Genomic DNA, 23,911 nt, shown 5'->3' with positions numbered 1-23,911 from the left:
CACATAAACATTAACCGCACAGTTGGATTACGTGGCATAGGTATTGTGTACATAAAAGAGAGTAGAAAAGAAACAAAATCTTACTTTAATTAGGAATGAAATTATAGTAGGTGGTGGTATTCACCTCACTATGTTTCATACTCACCAAGCAGGTACCTGGAGATGAGGACGGTGAAGAGGGGTGCGGAGCTCTTAATGGTTTCTGTGAAGCTCACCGCAACATAGTTCAGAGCCACCAGGCCTAAGATCACTGTCGTGAACCTGTGGACAGATTACTGGTGAGGGAAAGGCACTCCTTGTACAAATCTGCATTCATTATGTATATTACTTCGCTTAGAAGCTAGGGAATGTATGGATTCCACTCTCTGAAAATGGATTCTACTCTTTGACATTCTGAAGGAAGTGTGATTAAAATACAGAGAGGGAAAGATTACGTACAGCTTGTACAGAAACCAGACTATAGTTATGTGACTTGAAGTGCATGAAAGGAAGCAGTTGTTCAAAAGAGAGTGAAACAACGTTGCAGCATTCATGTGATCGTCAGACGAGCACGATAGTCATCTGGACAGTTTCATTTCTTTACGGTACTCTTATAATAGAACAGTTTCATTGGACAGTTACAGTCAAGCAGCTAGACATGGAGCAAGCTGTGAAAGATACCAATGTGAAATTTGGAAAGGGACTTAAAAGTTCAAGGAGAATAAATAAAAACTTTGAGGTATGCTGAAGAAATTGTATTTCTGTCACATACAGCAAAGTACTCAGAAGAAAAGCTGGGTGCATGAAGAGTGTTTTACATTAGCTTATAAGACGGACATCGACAAAAGTGAAAGCAGTGCGAGGGGTATTCAACGTGTAAAGCAACAATTTTTCTGAAAAATGGTAGCTTTTATTCAGGATTTCAATACACCATATCATTCCCCATTCTTTTGGCTACAAAACCATATTTTCCAACATAATCTCCTTTCAATACAACAGCCTTATTCCAGATTACTGGGAGGACGTGTACGCCCACACAGTACCATTCTAGTGGTCGACGTCAGAGCAGACATCTTGCTGCATCAATAGCCCTCCCATCATCCTCATACTGCTTCCTGGGGAATGCACACTTCATTGGTTCAATCACTTGGAAGGTATGTGATCAGGGCTGTAGGGTGAAAGAAGAATACACCTTTGAGTACTCTAACTGGTGTTTTCAGCAAAACTGGCAGAGACGTCCACTTGCGCAGTGAGGCATTTGATTGTGATCTGTCAATCACCTCGAATAAGAGTATTCGCGTGCTACAACATTGCAAGAGCACACCTGTGTACGAACGGCCAGCATGCAGAGATCTGACATGTTTGCACGACCTGGTCGCGACGGTGACAGATGACTCTGTCAATTACTCACCGTGGTTTTGTTCACTGCCAGGTCTCCGTAGAAATGCTGCAAGCACCTATGAATATCTGCTATGCTCTTCCTTTCCACCACAGGAAACTCAATGACAGCTCTCTGCTTTGAATGCAGCTCTGTTACAGATGTCATTTTGAAGGCTACATACAGCTTTGCTATCTACTGGAGCCTCACGAAATTATATGGGCTGAAGTGGGAATGTTCCATGATGTCCCGTAAGAAAGTCCACATTTTTTCTACCAAAGTTGTTCGAGAGAAAAATGTGTTGCATTACTTATTGAACATCTCTCGTACAGTAGAATGTAGTTGCATTAAATCAGATGATGTCGCGGGAATTAAACTAGACAATGAGATACTACAATTAGTATACAAACTTCGTTATTTTGCCTGCAAAATAACTGATGACACATGAGGTAGCAATGATATAAAATCCAGGCTGGGAACTAAAGCACTTTAGAGAAAGGAAAATTTGTTAACACTGAATACAGATTTAAGTGTCATGAACATATATCTGAATGCATTTGTCTTTATGTCACCCTATACAGGAGTGAAACATGGATGATCAGCACTTCAAAAAAGGAGATTCTGAGATGTGACGCTAAAGAAAAGGGCTGAAGATTGCAAGGGTATACTACAATAAGTAATAGAGAGGTGCTGAACAAACACAGAGACAGAAAAAAAGTGGCATGACATGACTTAAAAAAAGAGAAGGGCTCAGTTGATAGGACACATCTTAAATCTGTGTAGGAATCATTAACTTCGTAATGAAGGGAAGCATAGGTAGTAAAAATTGTAGAGGAAGACCAAGGCTTGAAAGCAGTAAACAGATTGAAAGGGCTGTTGGCTGCAGCGGCCATGCAGGGATGAAAAGGCTTAAACTTAAGCCCCCCGCCCCCAAACCACAGACCTTGCCATTGGTGGAGTGGTTTGCGTGGCTCAATTATACAGACAGCTGTACCATGGGTGCAACCACAATGGAAGGCTATCTGTTAAGAGGTCCGACAAATGTGGTTCCTGAAGAGGGGCAGCAAACTTTTCAATAGTTGCAGGGGTAAGTCTGGATAATTGACTGATCTGGGCTTTTAACATAAACCAAAATGGCCTTGCTGTGCTGGTATCACAAACGGCGGAAAGCAAGGGGAAACTACAGCCGTGATATTTCCCGAGCGCATGCAACTCTATTGTATGGTTAAATGATGATAACAACCCCTTGGGTAAAACATTCCAGAGATAAAATAGTCCCCGGGCGGGGACTGCTAAGGTGGGTGTCGGTATGAGGAGAAACAAAACTGGCATCCTACAGATCAGAGCATGGAATGCCAGATCCCTTAATCAGGCAGGTAGGTTAGAAAATTTAAAAAGGAAATGCACAGGTTAAAGCTAGATATAGTGGGAATTACTAAAGTTTGATGGCAGGAGGAACAGGACTTCTGGTCACGTGAATAGAGGGTTATAAAAGCAAAATCAAATGGGGGTCATGCAGGAGTGAATAAGAAAATAGGAACATACATAAGCTACTACAAACAGCATAGTGAATGCATTACTATAGCCAACTTAAGACACAATGCCCAAGCCTACCACAGCAGTACAAGTTTACATGCCAAGTAGCTCCGCAGACGATAAAGAGATTGAAGAAATGTACTATGAGATAAAAGAAATTATTAAGATAGTTAAAGAAGACAAAAATTTAATTTTGATTGGGGACTGGAGTTCAGTAGTAGAAAAAGGAAGAGAAGGAATAGTAGTATGTGAATATTGATTTTTTTTTGGGGGGGGGGGGGGGGGGGTGGGGGGAGGAATAAAAATGGAAGTTGCCTGGTAGAATTTTGTGCACAGCATAATTTAATCATCGCTAGTATTTTATTTAAGAATCATAAAGGAAGGTCGTATAAGTGATGAGACCTCAGGGCACCAGAAGGTTTCAGATTCATTATATAATGGTTAGGCAGGGGTTTAGGAACCAGCTTTTGTAAGACATTATCAGGGGCAGATGTGGACTCTGACCTCCATTTATTGCTTATGAACTGAAGAAATTGCAAAAAGCTAATAAATTAAGGAGATGAGACCTGGATAAGTTGAAAAAACCAGGGATTCTTGAGAGCATTAGAAGGAGCATTAGCCAACATATGATTAGAACTGGGGAAAGGAATACAGTAGAAAACAAATGGGTAACTTTACGAGATGAAATAGTGAAAGCAGTAGAGGATCAAATCGGTAAAAATGCAATTCCTAGTAGAAATACTTGGACAATGCAAGACACATTGAATTTAACTGATGAAAGGAGAAAATTTAAAAATGCAGCAGGCGAAATTGAATACAAACATTTAAGAAATGAGATTGACAGGAAGTGCAAAATGGCTAAGCACAAATGGCTAGAAGACAAATGTAAGGATTCAGAAGCATATTTCATTGGGGAAAGATAGATACAGCCTACAGGAAAGTTAAAGTTGCCTTTCGGGAAAAGAGAAACAGCTGTATGAATATCCAGAGTTCCGATGAAAACCACTCTTAAACAAAGAAGGGAAAGCTGAAAGGTAGAAGGAATATACAGAGGGTCTATAAAAGGAAAGCTTGAAAGCAATATTATAGAAAGGGAAGTGGACATAGATGAACCTGAGATGTGAGATATGATAGTGCAAGAAGAATTTGACAGAGCTCAGCAAGACCTAAGTCAAAACTAGGCCTCGGGGGTAGACGATATTCTGTCAGAACTACTGATAGCCTTAGGAGAGCCAGCCATGACAAAACTCTGACAAAAATCTGGTGTGCAAGACGTATGAGACAGGCGAAATATCCTCAAATTTCAAGATGAATATAATAATTCAAATTCCAAAGGAAACAGTTGTTGAAAGATGTTAAAATTACTGAACTATCAGTTTAATAAGGCATGTTTGCAAAATACTAATACGAATTCCTTACAGAAGAATGGAGAAAATGGTAAAGTCATCCTTGGGGAAGATCAGTTCAGATTCCGGACAAGTGTAGGAACATGCAAGGCAATACTAACCCTATGACTTATCTTACAAGATAAGTTATGTAAAGACAACCCTACATTCACAGCATTTGTAGGTTTAGAGAAAGATTCTGAAGGTAGGAGTAGCAGTAGTAAAATACAGAATACTTGTACAGAAACCAAACAGCAGTTGTAAGAGTTGAGGTGCCTGAAAGGGAAGCAGTGGTTGAGAAGGGAGTGAGACAGGGTTGTAGCTAATCATCGATATTATTCAATCTGTATCCTGAGCAAGTAGTAAAGGAATCGTCGTCGTCGTCGTCATCATCATCATCATCATCATCATCATCATCATCATCATCATCATCATCATCATCATCATCATCATCATCATCATCATCATCTAAGAGTGATTATGCCTTTCAGCGTCCAGTCTGGAGCATAGTAATTTTGCTTTGATTGTTGCCAGCATCATATTTAAAGTACCAGGGAAGCAGGTTGCTAGCCTTACTTGCCCCGAGTACCATTGGGTTTTACCCCTAATGGTTGAAGGACTAACCGGTGGATTTGGTAGTCTTTGCCGTATGAGCACAAAGGTGACCGCAACTCAGAATATGTCCGAGATGCCCAGCCTTATTCCAGAGGAACTGGTGTCCCGACTGTCGGGACCACTTACTTGGCCACTCATATGTTGCCCGTGGTTCATGAACTAGGACATGACTACAGGAACCCACACCATGAACCAAAGAAAAATCTGGAGTAGTAATTAAAGTTCAGGGAGAAGAAATGAAAACTTTCAGGTTTTCCGATGCCATTGTAAGTCTATCAGAGGCAGCATAGGAATTGGAAGAGCAGTTGGACGGAATGGACAGTGTCTTGGAAGGAGGATAAAAGATAAACATAAAAAAAAAAAAAAAGGATTTTGTGTGTGTGTGTGTGTGTGTGTGTGTGTGTGTGTGTGTGTGCGTGCGTGCGTGCGTGCTTGGAGATTACTGGCACTCAACAGTGAGGTTATCAATGCCCTGACAAACAATGAAAGAAATGAATGAATGAATGTGGATAAAATGGTGAAAATATTAACAGACTTGCTAAGACAACTAAGAAATAGTAAAATGTGCTATACAGAAGATTAACACACAATTAAAACGACAGAGGAGCTAAAAGAATGGCACATGAAAATGTGACTGGCTGACTGCTTATGAAAAACCTGGGTTAGCCGTCACTCTGTTAACACATTAAAATAATAATAATAATAATAATAATAATAATAATAATAACAATCATCATCATCATCATCATCATCATCATCATCATCATCTCAGCAGATCTGCCACAGACTGAGATGATTAGAAAATAAAACACAGTCCAATAAAATACGGCACATAGTGATCTGTATGCCATAACCACCATTCATTGGGAGGGTCCTCTCACTGGAGCAAGAAGCCATGCGTCACAGGGCTGTGGCCTACGCAAAGACTAATATGGTGGACCTCATCCCACTGATGTGGTTGGAGGGGAGGTATGCCACGACTGCATTGTGGGCAGATGGTGCTTACTGTCTGTCACTTCCAGCTATTCATTCTCCCACTTACGCAAGACTCGGGAGCTCCACAGCGAGGCAACAGCACATGGGGAGGACACATTCGAATAACTGAAAATCATGACATGCCTCCTTGGTTGCTAGATCCACCCTTTTGTTCCTGCAATACCCAGGTGCCCTGGTATCCAGCAGAAAGACGACACCTTTCAGTTGTCGTAGATGCAGGAGGACATCCTGGATATTCTGGACTACTTTATCTGCTGGGAAAAAAAATAGTAGAGAGTGAAGGGCATTCAGAGAATCAGAACAGACAATAAATTTAGCACTGGAAGAATGTCTCATTGTTCCAATGGCTGCAAGATGGCACGTAATTCTGCATTAAAGATAGTAAAGACTTCAGGCAGTTGGACCTTGAGGACATGATCTGGGAAAACAACAGAGCAACCAACTGAAATCCCCCATTTAGACCCATCTGTAAACACAGCTGCATACTTGTGGTGCTCACATAAAATGTCAGAAAATATCACATTAAAACCAGAAGCAGGAGTGCAATTTCTTCTGTACTGGACCAAATCCAAAATTACTTTGGACCTCTGCAGTAACAAAGGCGGCAACACATGCTGCATGTGGATCCCAAATGACATTGTGGCTCATTGTCGGCTGGATAACATGCGTTCCAGAGACAGATGAGCGACAGTACGGTACGCAAGTGAAGTCGCAGATGTGAGGTACTTACATGCCTGACGTACCACGTGGAGTTGTCACCGGATGGTGAGTGGCGGTTTCTCGGCCTCAGCACAGAGACCGGGTATGGGACTCATCCTATAAGCACTCCTGGCCAACCAAACCCCCTCAAGGTGGACAGTGTCAATTATCTTCACACGAGAAAGCCTCGCCGAGCCATACACTGTGCATCCACAATCAAGCCACGAATGTACGAAAGCCCGATAAAACTGGAGCAGACATGCACTGTCTGCCCCCAAAGACCTGTGGCTAAGGTACTTAATGATGTTCAATGCCTTGAGGGTTCTGGCTTTCAGATCATACAGGTGTAGCAACCACAATAATTTGGAGTCAAAAATGAGGCTCAGAAACACTTCACTGAGGTTCTAAATTGTAGTGGTGGAATGGTGTCCCATATGGAAGGTAAACTAAAAATATGGCAAGATTGATTAAAATGAACACACACACACACACACACACACCTGTAGAAAACTGAAAACCTGTCTTTGCAGCCCATTCCTCTAACCTCTGCAGTGTAGATTGCAACTGATGGCTCGCTTTTGCAACACTGGAAGAGGAACAGAAAACAGTAAAATTGTCCACAAATAAGAAGCGCTACACAGGACTCTTTACCACAGAAGTGACTCTGGTTATGGCTATGATAAAGAGAGTAACAAACACTGCCCTGGGGAACACCATTCTCCTGCTCAAGACAATCAGACAACATGTCACTACCTCAGATTCCAAAAGCCATCGAGACAGGAAAGACCGTACGAAGATGGGAGGTGGTCACAAAAGCCCCAGTGATGCAGTTGTGTGAGAATAATGTGTCTCCAAGTAGTATTGTATGCCTTACTGATACTGAAGAACCAATACAGTGGTGTTGACATAGGAAAGCCTGCTGAGTAGCCCCCTCTAGCAAGATCAGGTTGTCACAGTGGAATGAAATCTTCAGAATCCAAACTGAGAGTGGCTAAAAGGATGATGGAATGTAGTAAAATTAAATCAGGTGATGCTAGAGAAATTAAATTCGGAAACAAGACAAAGGAGTGAATGAGTTCTGCTATTTGGGATATGACAGGAACTATCATTCAAAGCAAAAAATTCTAGTATCATGGGCTCTAACATACATACCTTAATAGCTATGAGCACCACAACATCTTTGAGACTGTGAAATAAATCTCTCCTACTGCAAGTTCGTTGCTTTCCATATTTTGAGAGGTGGTAGTGTGGAACACAACAAGAAAAAAATGTCTAGCAATGTGGGCTCCAACATGTCTAACGTAAGAGCAATAAATACTTGTTCACTTCAATAATGTGAAACACATCTCTTCAACTGAATGACTGCTCATTACTTTTAATGTCCGATTTTTAGACCCCACATTTAGTAGACTTTTTCCTTCAAATGATTGTTCCTGTCATATCCCCTGAGTACTGGCCATCCCCCCTGGGACATCCAGCATATCCAACAAGCCACTGTCTGAGAGAGACCGCAGCAAAGGGTACTCACTACCAAATTAGTGACATTCTATCCTACTCTGCATAAAGACATTGAGCATATCTGTTCCACTTTTGTACAGGCTGGATTGCCCTCGTAAGTTACTGGCAGTGAAATTATTAATTTGTTTGATGTCTGCTGCCATGGCTACTTCATAACAATTCCAAACAATGGAGTAATATTCTACAATTGGTCACACTAGAGTCTTACATGTCATTTTCTTTAGAGAAGCTCGGAAGAAAATTGCGAAATATCCCTCATTAACCATTCTTTTTACAAATTAACTGAAAATGTAAGTTCAAGGACTGAATAGTTATATTGGCTAACTGACAAGTAATTGTGTTAGTATAAAGCAATGTCCTCTAGCCAGGATTCTGCGTTTGTACATCTAGGAAACTATTTTTTTTAAAAAGACAAATGCAATGAAATTCCAAATATCTCAGGATCCAAGACAACTCTGCATGCAAGATAACAGCCCAATTGTTGAACAAGTTATTACAGAAAAATATGTATGACTTACTATGTTTATTCTGAAAACTTATGAATGGTTGCCTTATTACACATAACTGAAGGAGACAATAAAGTATCATTACAAGGAAATAAAATCAGACAAAGACCTCATTTACTCAGATACAGATGCCACTTAGTTCTCGTCATCAAAATGGTCCACAGAATCTGCAATATCACTGCCACTGTTACGGTTACTTTGCATTCCTTCCCATAGTTACTCGTAGTAGATTGTCCTCACTCCCACCTAATGCACTTGTTACACAGCTCTTCTTAAAGCTGCTCACAGCTGGTGCACAGGATGTGGATGTTAAAGTGGTCTGTGAGGCGTGGCAGCTCATATCGATAGTGCCACTCTTGTGGTTTATCTTCCTTGCCACGGTCAGGGCAGTAAGCAGCGCCCTCTTGGGCGTGGTGTAAGATGGTTGTCGGGTTGATGCAGCGAGTGTGGGACCGGACCTATCGCACGGAGATATACAAGTTGGCTCTGAACGGAAGGTGCCGTAGCAAGCAGCGGAAAATGGGCGTCCTGTAATTTGTGTGAAGGAGTAACGATTTTTGGATCGAATGTCCCTGTGGTTCCCGAGAGTTGTGGTGGCTGCTTTCAGAGAAGTGAATTGGTAAGAGCTTGTGTCTGTGCTCTTTTCCGTACAATGTTGCTGCCTACCGTTATAAATGGGTGAATATCAGGCACTTGTATTGACTATACGGGAACTGGTGATGTAAAATTACATTTGCAATTGAGTCTCACTTGTACTGTGACAATTTAGAGGTGAAAACTGTGGTGGTTTCATTAGGTCTGGTTCTTTGCTGTGCAACTAAGGGAGACAGTTATTTGGTGTAACTGAGGGAGCACCATTATGTTGGTCTAAGTGATACGTTCGCCACATTTTGTCTACGGCTTTGCGAATCGAAATTGTGGGGGAGTACACGTGTGAGTAATTTGCTATTGTATGGATGGTTATGTTGTAAAGACTGTTCTCTGGTGAGTTAAATCATGCGCTGATTTGTAGCCAATCTAAGCAGAAGTTACCACTGCTAGTTGCTTATGTGCTACTGTCCTTATGATTGGCGTTGTTTGTCTTTTGATTGTGGGTGTGCTCATGTAAAAAGAAAAAAAAAATATTATGGCTACTCTTCATAAGGGTTGTCTAGTAAGGAAATTGCTTAAGCTTTTGTCATATGCTGGTCTGTTTGCCTATCACATTGGCTTTCTATGCAGTAACTGAAGGAATGTGTATGGTGGTTCAAGATTGTAGGCTGACTAGTATTTGAACTGGTGTTGAGGTTAAGGGCGAGATCAGCATCCCGCAAACCCACACGCTGCGCATGGTTAAATGTTCGGCTATTGGGGAGCCGGCTTTCTGTTCTTGGATTTTGTAAGGATACGGGACGTGTGCATCGCTGTAGATTTTCGCGTGCTAAATTGCGGGGTGTCGGTGGCGTCTAGGGCTAGACTTGCAATGTGTGTTATGTTGAAAGGGAATTAACTGTTCAAAACTTAAGAGAGCTTTTAGTCTGTTTTAGGTCTGTACGTGGAACGATGTTCATATTTTGTCGATTGCGGCAATAACTTCCTGTGTGGGGAGATCCTCTAAGGGACTTGTACTGTTGCAGTGCAGTCCATCTGAAACGTGCTGCTTAAAACTTGGGACTGTAGCTCTCTGATGTTGTATATTACTGTTTCATCTTAAATGTCTTGGATGTAATATGGTTGTTGAGGATTGTGTAATTCATTTTGATTGCTGGTTCCTTAAAGGAAGTATTTCGTTTTAAAAATATGTGCTTGGTCAGAGCCTATTTAAATATGATTTTAACTCATCATTCAAATTTCCTAGTCTTGCCTTCTTAAAAGGCTTCCTGTTAAATGATTGCTATTTGCCTGTTTAAATGTTTTAGTGACTTAAAGGAAAAGAATATTATTTTGTAATTTGTACCGATTGTTCCTTTTGGGTAATACCTGACTTGTGTGTTCAATAAATGAGTGTCTAATCAATGGTGTTGCACTGTTCTATTGCTAGCCTACCCCTTCCACTCCACAGCCTACTGAACTGCTTTGTGTAGAAGTTGTGTTCAGAACACCCCTCTGACCTGACACCTCAGTCTGTACCCATTCTGCAGTTGGAGATACTGGAAACTTCAACAACTTCCCAGAAGGGGTCGGGGCTCGACCACATTGAAGTAACCAACTGCTGCACAGCTGCTTCAGATGGTCTTTAAATGGTTTATTCGCCATCACATCTAACACTTGTGGTTGCAAATTCATTCCTTCTTCAATGAGGATAAGATCTATTTTTAATTTCAGGAGTTCTGCCTTCACTGCTGGTGTCAGACACCCCTTGAAAGCATAAAGGACCAACATCCTGTGATTCTTTAGGACACCTGGACTCATGCTCCAGTCTGTACAAAGCCAATCTACAACAAATTTATTGGCCATCCATCCTTATCCACTGCAATGAAATATGACAACAGGCAGAAGCTTTACGAGTGGCATAGTTTTACAAATGAGGTGAAGCAGGAACGCACTTTTGTTCCATCAGCAAGCATACACATCATCACGGTGATTCGCAATTTCTCACTGCCCCTAGTGTGAACCGATACACTTTTGGCATTTTTCTCTTCAACTGTTATATAGGATAGCACATCAAAATAAACAGGAGTCTTGGAAGTGTTTCCAATTTGCTGCAAGAGGTAAGCACCAGTCATGTGTGCCATAGCTCATTAACGGCAAATTTCACCACACTTTCCTAATTAATATGTCTCCACACAGTGTGGTTTGTCTGTTAGAACTAACAATTCTACGCAGATGCCACAGCTCTCAGTCATTAAGTGAAGGCCGTCAGCCACTGCATTGTCCGTGGTTAGAGCTAATGCTTGGAATTTGGGATTCTCAGTACACTCTTAACACTGTGTATCTTCGAATATTGATTTCCCTAATGAGTTCGAAAATGGACTGTCCCACACGTCTAGCTCACAACTACCATTACACATTCAACGTCTTAATACCTGTCGTGCGGCCATAATCGTGTTGGAACCTTCCCACATGAATCACCTGAGTACAAATTGAGCCGTGGCGCCACTGAGTTAGTAGATTGTTCTGTCTGGTGCCATTGGCTCAGGTCCAGTATCGACTATCGTCCTTGCGGCTCCATTGCTAGTGTCTATGAGGAAGAGTTAGTATCTGTGTGTTGTGTCCTCAGAAGGTCTTTGCTTGCCGATATATGTACAGGGTTCACTGGCTCGAGAGAGAGAGGTACGAAGTCTGGGGATTGGCAGTAGCATCGGGACAGGAGGTGGACACGAGGTCTGAGCGGCCGAAGCTACGAGCTGTGCAAGTAGGGCCTGCGCAGAGTGAGGGTAGCGGAGTACAAACGGCACGCAGACATTCCGTCAGTTGGTTGGCAACATTCGTGTCGGACGACCGCTCGTGGCCTGGCTGCCCTCTTCTAACTGGCTTTCATCGGCACCACTCAGAAAGCGCTGCGACACACCGTGGATCACTGGAACTGCCTGCCGATAAAGGGGAATAAAATTCTGTAATCCTCGTGGTGATTTGTTTCTTTGTCTATGTGCCGCCCTCATTATTTTCTGGTTCGTACCTGACCCTCAGAGTTTTACTCGGTCAGCTCTTCGGTCGTAAATATAGACAGAAATATTGTACTAAGACTCTAGTTGTCATTTGAAAATTTGTGCCACTGTTATACTACCTTTCCTTTATGGTTCGTACCCAATCATTAATGTTCTAATTAATCAGCTCTTGGTCATAAATACAGCTGGAACAATTGCACTAAGGCACAGGTTACCATTAAACAAAAGAGGGACATTGTGGTTAGATTTAGGTGTTAATCGGTTCAATTCTTTGATTGTAATAGCATTTCTCAGTCATTAGTTGTACTAAGCTGTTTGTTTCCGTGTTTGGTGTATTTTAGCTGGCTCTAGTGGTTCCGTCGAGTGAGTTCTCTTGTAATAAGTGTTCACAAGTCATGTTTTAAGACATTCCTTCAGAGCAGTCGTAATAACTGACAATCAGTTTAATTTTGAAAATTTTAACAGCCAACTGTCACCAGAAGGGACGCATTGGGGTCCAGTCGCACCTCGGTTGCCGACTGAAATTAAGAGGTTGGTTGCTTTGAAGCAAGCGTTATCATTTTCATATTGTTTGCTAATCTGTTTAACCTTTCTGTTGAACCTTTTGACATACAACTTTCAAATTAAAAGTTGTCATTTGTTTTGATTAACTGAATCACTCTCGCCACCAATGGTGCTTATATAGTTTTCATGTGTTGCAGACGGGCATTTAATAAGACAGCCTGTGTCCAGTGCGGTGGTAAACACCGCCATTTCACCTGATAACGGGCGGGCTGCAGGTCCGGCTGTCTTGTAATCATTGTCATATTGATTGCTGTTTTCAATACAGCACTTCAGATTTCTTTTGCAAAGATTAAATGCTTATTCAACTTAACGTTTTAGAATCAAAAGAATTCTGCAAATTTGTTCATTTCGTTAAAGAAAATTTTATGTTTAAATGCTTTCATTACCGTATTTGCTCGAATCTAAGCCACACTTTTTTCCGATTTTCGTGATACAAAAAACCACCTGCGGCTTAGAATCGAGTGCAAAGCAAGTGGAAGTTCTGAAAAATGTTGGTAGGTGCCGCCACAACTAACTTCTGCCGTCGAATATATGTAGCGCTACACAGGCATGCTATGTAGGCACAAAGAAACGCTGGCGCCAAAACCTCTGAGTCAGTAAATAAATTTAGAAAAAAAAAATGTGGAAGACGAGCTTTTTTTCCTCCACCCCGAGTTTCGACCACTGCATTTTCATACATTATCCAACGAAGTAAATACAAATTCTGTATTATTCATCTTCAAATGCAGCAGAATTTAAATGTACTACGAAAATCCGACTGGCAAGATTGTTTGGATGTTTGTCAATATGGCCAACTCTACGTTCTGAATTTTTTCCTTCCTATGAGAAGAGAAGGGTGCTAATAGGAAACTAATGAAATATGAATCACATGCAGTATTCTCTTCACCATAAGAATAATACAAATATAAACATTTTGCCATGTATTCTTCTGTTTTTGCTGGTATCTCATTTAAATCCTGTCTACCCAATAAACTACGAAACTAGAGTGAGACAACAGAAAACGCGGAAGTATATACGAATCGCGTCTTGTTTATATTCATATTATTCTTATGCCTAATAGTGATAGTCAGAAATGAAGCACGGCAACTGAGTAGATTTTTAAATCTAAGATGACTCTAATTTATGTGCAGAATTTGGTGTACTAAAGAAGTGGCCGCAAAGATTTTCAAACGGAGAAAAATTTTCGCCTAACTCTCATTCAGAACATGTTCTATCATAAGCGGTCTATTATTTGTTCTTGTTGATCATTATCAAAGAAAGCAGCAGTGTAAGTAACAACAAACAGCAGTCTCTTGCCATTGTTTTGCTAATGAAATGATTCCTCTCTTTTTTTTTTTTAATTGTAAGCAGCGGCAGTGCACAGAAAAGCAAGCCATGCCGCGAGCGGCGACAGGCTGTAAACACGCACTATCAGAATGCGATAAACAAGTACAGTAATGCATTTTCAGCTTAGAGTGACGTAAATATCTATAACAAAGAAAACGGCACTTATCAGATCAAAGCAAAATAAGCAATCGATTCAAACCAGATGAAGCATGTGAAAAAGGAAGGGTACCCGTACAAATACGGAAGGAGTGCCTGATACATAGCAAAGGCTACCTAGTACAGCTTAACTGCTAAGCTTACGGCTCGAACCAAACTACTGTAGCTGTATCGTCATTCATTCGGCCTACATTGTCTCATATTACAATGGACCGACTTTGTTTCGATTTGGAGTTGCGGCCTAAAACTTTTCTCTCCCCCTGAATTTCGAGTCTCAAATTTCAGGTGCGGCTTAGATTCAGGAAATTTTTTTTCCTTTGTTTCGAGTCATTTTTCAGGTGCGGCTTAGATTCGAGTAAATACGGTATCTGTAAAACACATTATATATAGCTCGAACAGCCCACAGGTGTACTACCGGTCCATAGTGTCCAACGGGCACAATATTTCGGCGATCAGACGTACCGCCAATGTCAGATGTGCTGACAAACTGAGCTCCTGATGGTGGGCAGCCCTCTTAAATCCCCTCCCCCTATGAAGCATTCTCTCCGAGGTCCGTGCCCGAAGTCGCACATCGGCGGTCGCCAAGACGCTGGTATCGGCATCGGCATCTGTGGTGGCGTCGCTGTAATTGCCTCATCCGCCCTGGTTGCCCTTCATTTTCTTTGCGGAGTGTCTTTTCAATTAGACTCAATGCTGGTTCCCATGTCTTGTTGAGGCTATAGCCGCAATCTCGGTAGATGAGTGCATCCCTGGTATGAATTTCGATAGCCTCTCTAACGATGCTGCAACAGGATTTATATGTCTGTGCCAAGACCCTGGTATGTTGGTAGACCATTTCATGATTTTCAGACAAGCAGTGCTCTGTGACCACCGACCTGTTGGGGTGCCCAAGTCGAGTGTGCCTCTGATGTTCTCGGCAACGATCTTCGATGGTGCACACTGTCTGTTCAATATAAGTCTACCACACTGACACGGAATCTGGTACATGCCGGCCTTCTGCAAACCGAGATCGTCTTTGACACTTCCCAATAATGCTAGTGTTTTATTGGTTACACAAAAGACAGTTCCTACTCGGTGTTTCCTCAACATTCGTCCTATTTTCCGCAATAGTGCACCAGTATATGGTATACAGGCAGTGGCTATCTCTTCCTTCGTAACTTCTTCCATCTCCACACGGTGTACTGTAGAGGTGGGGCGGAGAGCACATCTGAGCTGCCATTCCGAGCACCTGTTTTTCCGGAATACCGTTTTGAGGTGTTCCAGCTCGTGGGGCAGATTCTCTGCATCAGAGATGATGCACGCTATGTGCACCAGTGTTTTAGCATTCCATTCCTCTGTGAAGGGTGGTGGCAGCTATCCGCCTGCAAATACAGGTCTGTGTGCATTTTCTTCCTGTATACCCGGTGGCCCTCTGTGCCATCCACTCTTCTTTTGATCATGACGTCCAGGAATGGTAATCTTCCTTCTGCTTCGGAATTTAAAATGGCCGCCCGCCCTCAGGAGCTCAGTTTGTCAGCGCACCTGATGATGGAAACTTATCTGATTGCCGAAATATTGTGGGCGTTTGACACTATGGACCGGCAGTACACCCGTGGAATGTTCAAGCAAGAAATACGCTGGGAGAAACTGAAGAATCACAACAGTATATATAAAAAATGAATTATGCAGATCTTCCCACTGACACCAACCTATCAGAACTCCAGAGATGGGAACTTGCCCTTCAATATATTCTCTCTTCCCGTTACCCGCCAGGCCTCAACCTCCACTAATTTCAAGTTGTCGCCCCTCGTACATCACCTATCATTCAACAACATCTTTGCCTCTGTACTTCCGCCTCCACTGACATCTCTGCCCAACCTCTTTGCATTTACATATGTCTGCCTGTGCCTGCATGCGTGTGCGTGTGTGTGTGTGTCTGTGTGTGTGTGTGTGTGTGTGTGTGTGTGTGTGTACACCTGTCCTTTTTTCCCCCTAAGGTAAGTCTTTCTACTCCCGTGATTGCAATGACTCCTTACCCTCTCCCTTAAAACCCAAAGCCTTTCCTCTTTCCTTGTCCTTCCCTCTTTCCTGATGAAGCAACCTTGGGTTGTGAAAGCTTGAATTTTGTGTGTGGTTTTTTTTTTTTTTTTTTTATTGTGTCTATCTACCAGCGCTTTTCCCCTTTGGTAAGTCACAGCATCCATATATATCTGAAATGAGATCCTTCCTTCATGAAATCCTCCCCACTCCACCAAGAGTTTCTTTCCGCCGTCCACCTAACCTTTGTAACCTCTTAGTTCATCCCTATGAAATCCCCAAACCACCTTCCCTACCCTCTGGCTCCTACCCTTGTAACTGCCCCGCGGTGTAAAACCTGTCCTATGCACCCTCTCACCACCACCTACTCCAGTCCTGTAACCCGGAAGGTGTACACGATCAAAGGCAGAGCCACGTGTGAAAGCACCCACGTGATTTACCAACTGACCTGCCTACACTGCGACGCTTTCTATGTGGGAATGACCAGCAACAAACTGTCCATTCGCATGAACGGACACAGGCAGACAGTGTTTGTTGGTAATGAGGATCACCCTGTGGCTAATCATGCCTTGGTGCACGGCCAGCACATCTTGGCACAGTGTTACACCGTCCGGGTTATCTGGATACTTCCCACTAACACCAACCTGTCAGAATTCCGGAGATGGGAACTTGCCCTTCAGTATATCCTCTCTTCTTGTTATCCGCCAGGCCTCAACCTCCGCTAATTTCAAGTTGCCGCCGCTCATACCTCACCTGTCTTTCAACATCTTAGCCTCTGTACTTCTGCCTCGACTGACATCTCTGCCCAAACTCTTTGCCTTTACAAATGTCTGCTTGTGTCTGTGTATGTGCGGATGGATATGTATGTGTGTGTGTGTGTGTGTGTGTGTGTGTGTGTGTGTGTGTGTGTGTGTGTGTATATATACCTGTCCTTTTTTCCCCCTAAGGTAAGTTTTTCCACTCCCGGGATTGGAATGACTCCTTACCCTCTCCCTTAAAACCCACATCCTTTCGTCTTTCCCTCTCCCTCCGATGAAGCAACCGTTCATCCTTTGTCTTTCCCTCACCTTCCCTGTTTCCTGATGAAGCAACCTTAGGTTGTGAAAGCCAAATTTTGTGTGTGTGTGTGTGTGTGTGTGTGTGTGTGTGTGTGTGTGTGTGTCTATCAACACACCAATGCATTCATTTGGTACGTTAGACCATCTTTGTTTTTAGATATATTTTCCCCATGAGGAATGTTTCCCTGTATTATATAAGAGAGTTATATTGGTGGGTCCTCCCTTCCATATTTTCCTTAATTCCAGCAAGTACCAAGTATCACAAATGACAGCTCCACCATGGCACTGCCCCTTTATATCTCTGTGTGTGCGATACTACCACCATTCGTATATGTGCGTATTACTATTCCACGACATCCATCACCTGAGGGTATAGCATAGATGATGTAAGTACAATAGTAATAGAAATGGCATGGGGCTAGAAATTAATGTATAAAAACATAATTGGCTAAATACTAATTATCAGCCATACTTTTCAACGCTTGTGAAAAAAATTTTTTACTTGATCCGTAAAATGCATGTTGACTACACATCTAGTAAACACGAATAAATAAATGTTTCTGCATTACCTTACACTTATATGAATTTAGAGGCAGCTGCCATTAGTTACAGACAATTAGAAACGTAGTCCGAGTCATTATGTGTGCCTTTCAACAGTTCAACAACAATACTTTCCTATAGACAACAGTATTGCCAGTGAACAATCTTGTACAGCTGTTGCTCATATCTGATAAAACAAGTGTGTACATTACAGTGAAATGTGAGGTACAGTAAGGCCTAACCTGGTGCAACCGACGAGCAGCATGTGACAGTAGAAGCCGGGCGGCCTCGCCATCCGCGGGGCGGGCTTGTACATGCCGCAGGGGAAGTACATCTGGACGAAGCCACACGTCGCTGTCATCAGCATCTGGAATGTGCCTGCAACATAACGACACACGGACATCATGCCACACTGCGCCACATTAATGTATCAGCAATAATTAAATGGCACCACAAGAGGCATGGGTTAGAGGAATGTCAGGACAATATTATTAGTTCCAGTATCATAGTACACAGCCACAATAGGTTATTTTCCTGTTAAAAATACAGTGCATTGTTATTCAGATTGATTATAACATTTAAATACCATTTACAGTCAATATTCTCACAAAATATCTCTCATTTTTATATAATTAAACCTTAAAAATCACTGAATATCAAAATCTGGTCACATGATCGAAAATGCTCTGTTATTGGCTGATGCTCTGGTTGATGTTACAAATTAGAAATAAGATTAACCTATATGTGTGTTATAGGAGCATTCACCAAAGTTATGTACTTTTTCTGCAAACAGTTTAGCTATTTCGTGATGGAAAGTGCAATTACAACCTTTAAGTAGCAATAAAACGGACTTTTGTGAATGCCGATAGTGCAAGTCTTGGAAAGTTAATGCCTCTATGATCCACCCAATATGTGGATTGCAGACATTCTTATCCGTGCTCCCTGCAACATCATTAAACTCACTCAAAACTAATGAATCTTAGAACGTTTGCAAATAGATCAGTATATTATAACTACATTCTTCACTGTCTGTCATGAGCTATGACCCAAAGCACAATAAAATTATTTTTGGAAAAACTTAGTGCTGATTTCCCCTGTAGAAGACACTCAGCAGGGATACTCCTGCCAGCAGCCAATCGGTGGTGCAACAGATAGCATATCCTATTGCAGATAAAGATGTCAAACATTTAAATCCTGGATATGTCATATACAAGGGTGGTTTGAAAAGTAATAGGAAGAAATTACTTACATCACTGAAACATTTTTTTTATTTTTCAATGTAGTCTCCTTGTAGATTAATGCACTTGGTTCAATGATGTTCCAGTGCCTTGATCCCATTTTGAAAATGAGTTTCCTCCAGACCTGCAAAATAGTTGTCAACTCCGGCTATCAATTTTTTATTTGAAGTGAATCTTCATCCACCAAGAGAAATTTCAATTTTTGGGAAGAGATGGAAGTGTGATGGAGCCATACGAGATGAATGAGGTGGGTGTTGCAACAATTCATACCTAGTTCATGCAATTTTGCCACGGTGACGGCACATGCATAGTGTTGATGAAAAATGACTTTCTTCCTTGCTAATCCTGGCCTTTTTCGCATGTCTTTTGTTGCAATTTGTCCAGAAGTATTCTCTCCTAATTGTTTGCTCAGTGGGGAGATAATCTACAAACAGAATCCCCTTCGCATCCCAGAACACTGATACCATGATCTTTTCTGCCAAAGGAATTGTCTTTGGTTTCTTTGGTGGCAGAGACTCACCACGTTTCCACGGCTCTGGCTGTTGTTTTGTCTCTGGGGTATATTTGTGGACCCCAAGTTTCATCTGTGGTCATAAACTGCTGCAAAAAATCTTGTTTGTTTCTCCTAAAATGGGCCAAACATTGTTCCAATATGTCCATTCTCGTATGTTTTTCATCCAGTGTCAAGAGTCATGGCACCCATTTTGCAGATAATTTTTTCCATTTCTAATTCTTCAGTTAAAATGTAATATACCCTATCAGATGACATCTGGCAAGTGTGAGCACCTTCAATCAGTGATCCTCCATGACCATTTTGTGCACTTTTGCAATGATTTCTGAAGTAGTGACACAGCTTGGCCGGCCACTGTTCGCATCATTATCTCAGCTCTCCCGAACAAACTTAAATTCATTTGTCCACTTGGCAACAGTTGAATATGAAGGAGCAGAGCACCCAAAGTATTCTGGAAATTGGTGTGAATGTCCTTTGCTTTCCTACCTTTCTTTACGAAGTACTTAATCGCTGCTCGAATCTTTTTTTTTTTTTTTTTTTTTTTTTTTTGCGTCTTCGCAAATCACTACGCAGGAACAACAGAGCCGCGTCACTGCCACAAATCTTTTCCAAGAGCACTGACATGCCACGTGTTTATGGCAACAGTCCTACGAATCCAGAATGAGATTTTTCACTCTGCAGAGGAGTGTGAGCCGATATGACACTTCGTGGAAGATTAAAACTGTGTGCCGGACTGAGACTCAAACTCGGAACATTTGCCTTTTGCGGGCAAGTGCTCTACCAACTGAGCTACCCAAGCACGGCTCACGCCCCATCCTCAAAGGTACTGGCGGAATTAAAGCTGTGAGGACGGGGCACGAGTCGTGCTTGGGTAGCTCAGCTGGTAGAGCACTTGCCCGCGAAAGTCAAATGTCCCGAGTTTGAGTCTCAGTCCGGCACACAGTTTTAATCTGCCAGGATGTTACAGTCCTATGAATATCGGGTGAACAACTTGTTGTGATAGTGCTGACCTCCAAGAACTTTTGAAACCGCCCTTGCATTTTCAAAAGTTTTACACCAAATACAAAAATTGTGTTAGCAAGAACTGATTGTAGCAGTTGTTTTGATTGTGGGACGTATTACATATAGCTTCTCATTAGTCTTAGTCTGAGAAATGGGCAACAGTGGATAAATGCACTTACTTTACGAACAAACAATTCACTTTTTTGGAAATGCTCACCACATGTTCACAGTACAGTGGGGTGTAGGACAGTGGGGTCATATGGAGAGATATAAAGAGTGTACAGCATGCAGGTGCAACAAATGTAAGGGCTGTGATGTTTGTGAGTGTAAACTAACATTCCCATCTGAAGCAGACTTACTTCATCCTTAAGTAAGCTGGTGAAACTGCTAAAGTTTAAACAATAAGGATCCTAGCTGGACAGTACGAAGATAAAAACATCGTTTCTAATAAAGTAGAAAGTGTGTGGTCACATCAGCTAGAAAATATATTTTTGATCATGATGTGTGTAAACAGAGATTTCACATGTAACACATGTAAACAAGTAAGGAAAACGCAATAATATCCCATTCCTGATCGGTATGGTCTAGTTTTGTAATTGCCATTTGGTTTTTATACGAGACGACTGCCAAGTTGTTTTATAAGTAATTTAAGATGTTCTTTTGGGTTAAATCTGTACAAGTGATCTATGGACGTTTTATAAAATTCAACAGTCTACCACTCTTCACAACTGAGCTTCCGAATAATTGAGTAGTAGTTGGGAAAATGACAATTTTCACTACGAGTTTAATTTTGCTGGATGACGTTATTCTTCACTGTAACAGTGGGAGAGCACATCTCGGAGGTACGTTAATGTTAACTTCACAGTGCAACACATTTTTAATTAAGTTAGTGAACTTGGGTGTCAATGCCGTGGGAATTTTCCGGTACAGTGCAAGCACATTTTATGCATCTTCTCATTCTGTGGAACACTTAAAATACAATTTTCAAGAGTTTTTATAGGTGTATTTGTTCAGTGTGGTACTACACACCATTTGTAACCCACTTTCGAAAAGATAAATTTGAAAACAAGACATCACTGAACTGACATTACAACAGTAGGAGCAGCAAGCCATCTTCTAAAGATGTGATGTCAATGGCATCACATTATTCGAGTGGTGCGTTTTAGCGTGCTTTCAAATTATTTGTATTTCATTTCCATTTTTATAAAAGACTGCTGAAATTCAAGAGGAAAAAAAAAAGCACGTTGTGATGTAATTAATCATTTAAGACCTTTCCAGAAAACAGTCAAATACCCTATTTGTTAACAGACCATTACACTTTCCATTCTGTAGATCCATAGTGAGGATATCTTCAAAGATACAGAACATGTCAAAAGATAATGACAATAAAAATGAAAAAGACAGCTCTGTCAACCATGATGTGCTGCATAAGATGGTGCTAGAAATGCAAGCTGATGAGAAACTTGGTGTTATAAGGGCAATCCTGACTGACACGAAGTCCAAAATCAAATCTCAATAATGTTTATCGAAACGTTTTGTACTCCTAATCGGAGTTCAATATGGAGATAGACTGTCGTCACACTCATTCAACTGAAAAATAACACACGAAAGGCACAAGGAATTGAAACTTTGGGAAGCTTTTAGGAATGGGACTAAGAAGAAAGGTGTGGAAATTGACTGTTTAGATTGTGCAGACAGTATAGTCATAGTTACAGAGGTTTCTGAAACAGAAACAGAACAAGTTAATGTACTGTAAGAGGAGGCAGAACAATATGGCTCGTAAATCTCTTTTTAAAAAAAAGTCAAACCAGTGGAAAAATGCCCCTGTCTGAGAAAAAAAGGCAAGTATGTTTCTCTTTAAAAAAAAAACTCTGACAGAAAGTGGGAGACCAGCTGCCCCTATTCTCGGTTTGGCATGTGAACATATTCACACGATTTTCACATAGAACATCCTAAATCCTTTGTAGTTAAGCCTCTCTCCCACTGTCTTCTCCTCCTCCTCCTCCCATCAGTTTACAGTATATCTCATTGCCACTCTCCCCTCACACATGATCTCCTTCTGTCCTTCTATCCCACTGGTACTGTATCCACCACAAGTCGGCACCTAAAAAATTCTGGGGGGTCCAACTTCTTTTTTTCATATCCCCAAGTGTTTTAATTTCAGTCCAAACTGCACCCTTGCCTACACCTATGTGTTAAAGTTCCCCAGTCTGGGAGGGTCCAGACACTCCGAGCCTCTGTATGGTCTCCATTCATCTCCATTTTCCCCATTTCCACTGTCACCCCTCTCTTTTGCTCCCACTACTTCTATCTCCAGTCATCTCTCTTTCTCTTTTTCTGCCACTGCCTCTCACTCACCATGAATATGTCCTCTCTCTCTTACGATCCCACAGCTATTGTCTTCATCCATCTCCATTTCTCTTTAACTGCCACTTTATCTCTTCCACAATCACTGCCTCCTCTCTTTTTCTCTGCCATTGACACTGTCTCCTCTCTCTTTCACCATCACCGCCTCTCTAACATTCTCTTTCAACAGCAAATATATTTGCATGACAAATTTTTGCTGAGGAAGGTGGAATGAGGACCAAGGCAGCTGGTTCCCCACTTTTCTGCCAGTCTTCTAAAGAGGAACATATTCATCTTTTTTGTGCTCTGAAAGGACCGTTTATGCGCCGGTTCCCTTCTTTACCCAGACACAACAGTGTGTGTAGCATAAATAAAGCATATTCTCTCAGTCAATAGAATTTGGACAGTTTATGTGGTGGAATGACAGCTGTGTAGTGCTGGAATGGGAACAGGAAAGGGGCTGGATGGCTGAGGACCGAGGCTTACAGAAACATAAGATGTATTGCAGGGAACGTTCCCACCTGCACAATTCAGAAAATCTGGCGTTGGTGGGAAGGATTCACATGGCACAGACTGCGAAGCAGTCATTGAAATAAAGGATATCATGTTTGGCAGTGTGTTCAGCAACAGAGTGGGCCACTTGTTTCCAGGCCACAGTTTGTCGGCGGCCATTCATGCGGACAGACAGCTTGTCGGTTGTCATGCCTACATACAATGCAGCACAGTGGTTGCAGCTTAGCTTGTAGACCACAAGACTGCCTTTGAGGGGATAGGTGGTGATGGTGACAGGACTGGAGTAGGCAGTGGTGGAAGAATGTACGGGACAAGTCTTGCATCTAGGTCTATTACAGTGGTATGAACCACGAGGTAAGAGATTGGGAGCAGGGGTTCTACATCTACATTTATACTCTGCAAGCCACCCAAATGTGTGTGGCAGAGGGCACTTTACATGCCA

General features: G+C 41.9%; 1 protein-coding gene across 3 annotated transcripts in view; it reads right to left on the bottom strand.

Moving 5' to 3' along the window:
- LOC126295333 (solute carrier family 35 member E2A-like) overlaps positions 1-23,911 on the bottom strand; it is a 136,722-nt gene that overhangs the window by 86,401 nt on the left and 26,410 nt on the right. For all 3 annotated transcript variants that reach the window (XR_007552459.1, XM_049987801.1, XM_049987800.1), the window contains exons 2-3: positions 18,102-18,237; positions 146-261 (exon numbers count right to left, since the gene is read on the bottom strand). Coding sequence is in view for 2 of the 3 variants with exons in the window: in XM_049987801.1 (XP_049843758.1) it covers positions 146-261; positions 18,102-18,237 (252 nt within the window). In the remaining variant the exon portion in view is untranslated. The remainder of the gene's footprint in view (positions 1-145; positions 262-18,101; positions 18,238-23,911) is intronic.

This window comes from Schistocerca gregaria, chromosome 11 (assembly GCF_023897955.1).
Source record: "Schistocerca gregaria isolate iqSchGreg1 chromosome 11, iqSchGreg1.2, whole genome shotgun sequence".
In the NCBI taxonomy this organism is placed as follows: Eukaryota; Metazoa; Arthropoda; class Insecta; order Orthoptera; family Acrididae; genus Schistocerca; species Schistocerca gregaria.
The sequence above is the reverse complement of the archived record's forward strand: the minus strand, read 5'-3'. Positions and strand labels throughout refer to the sequence as shown.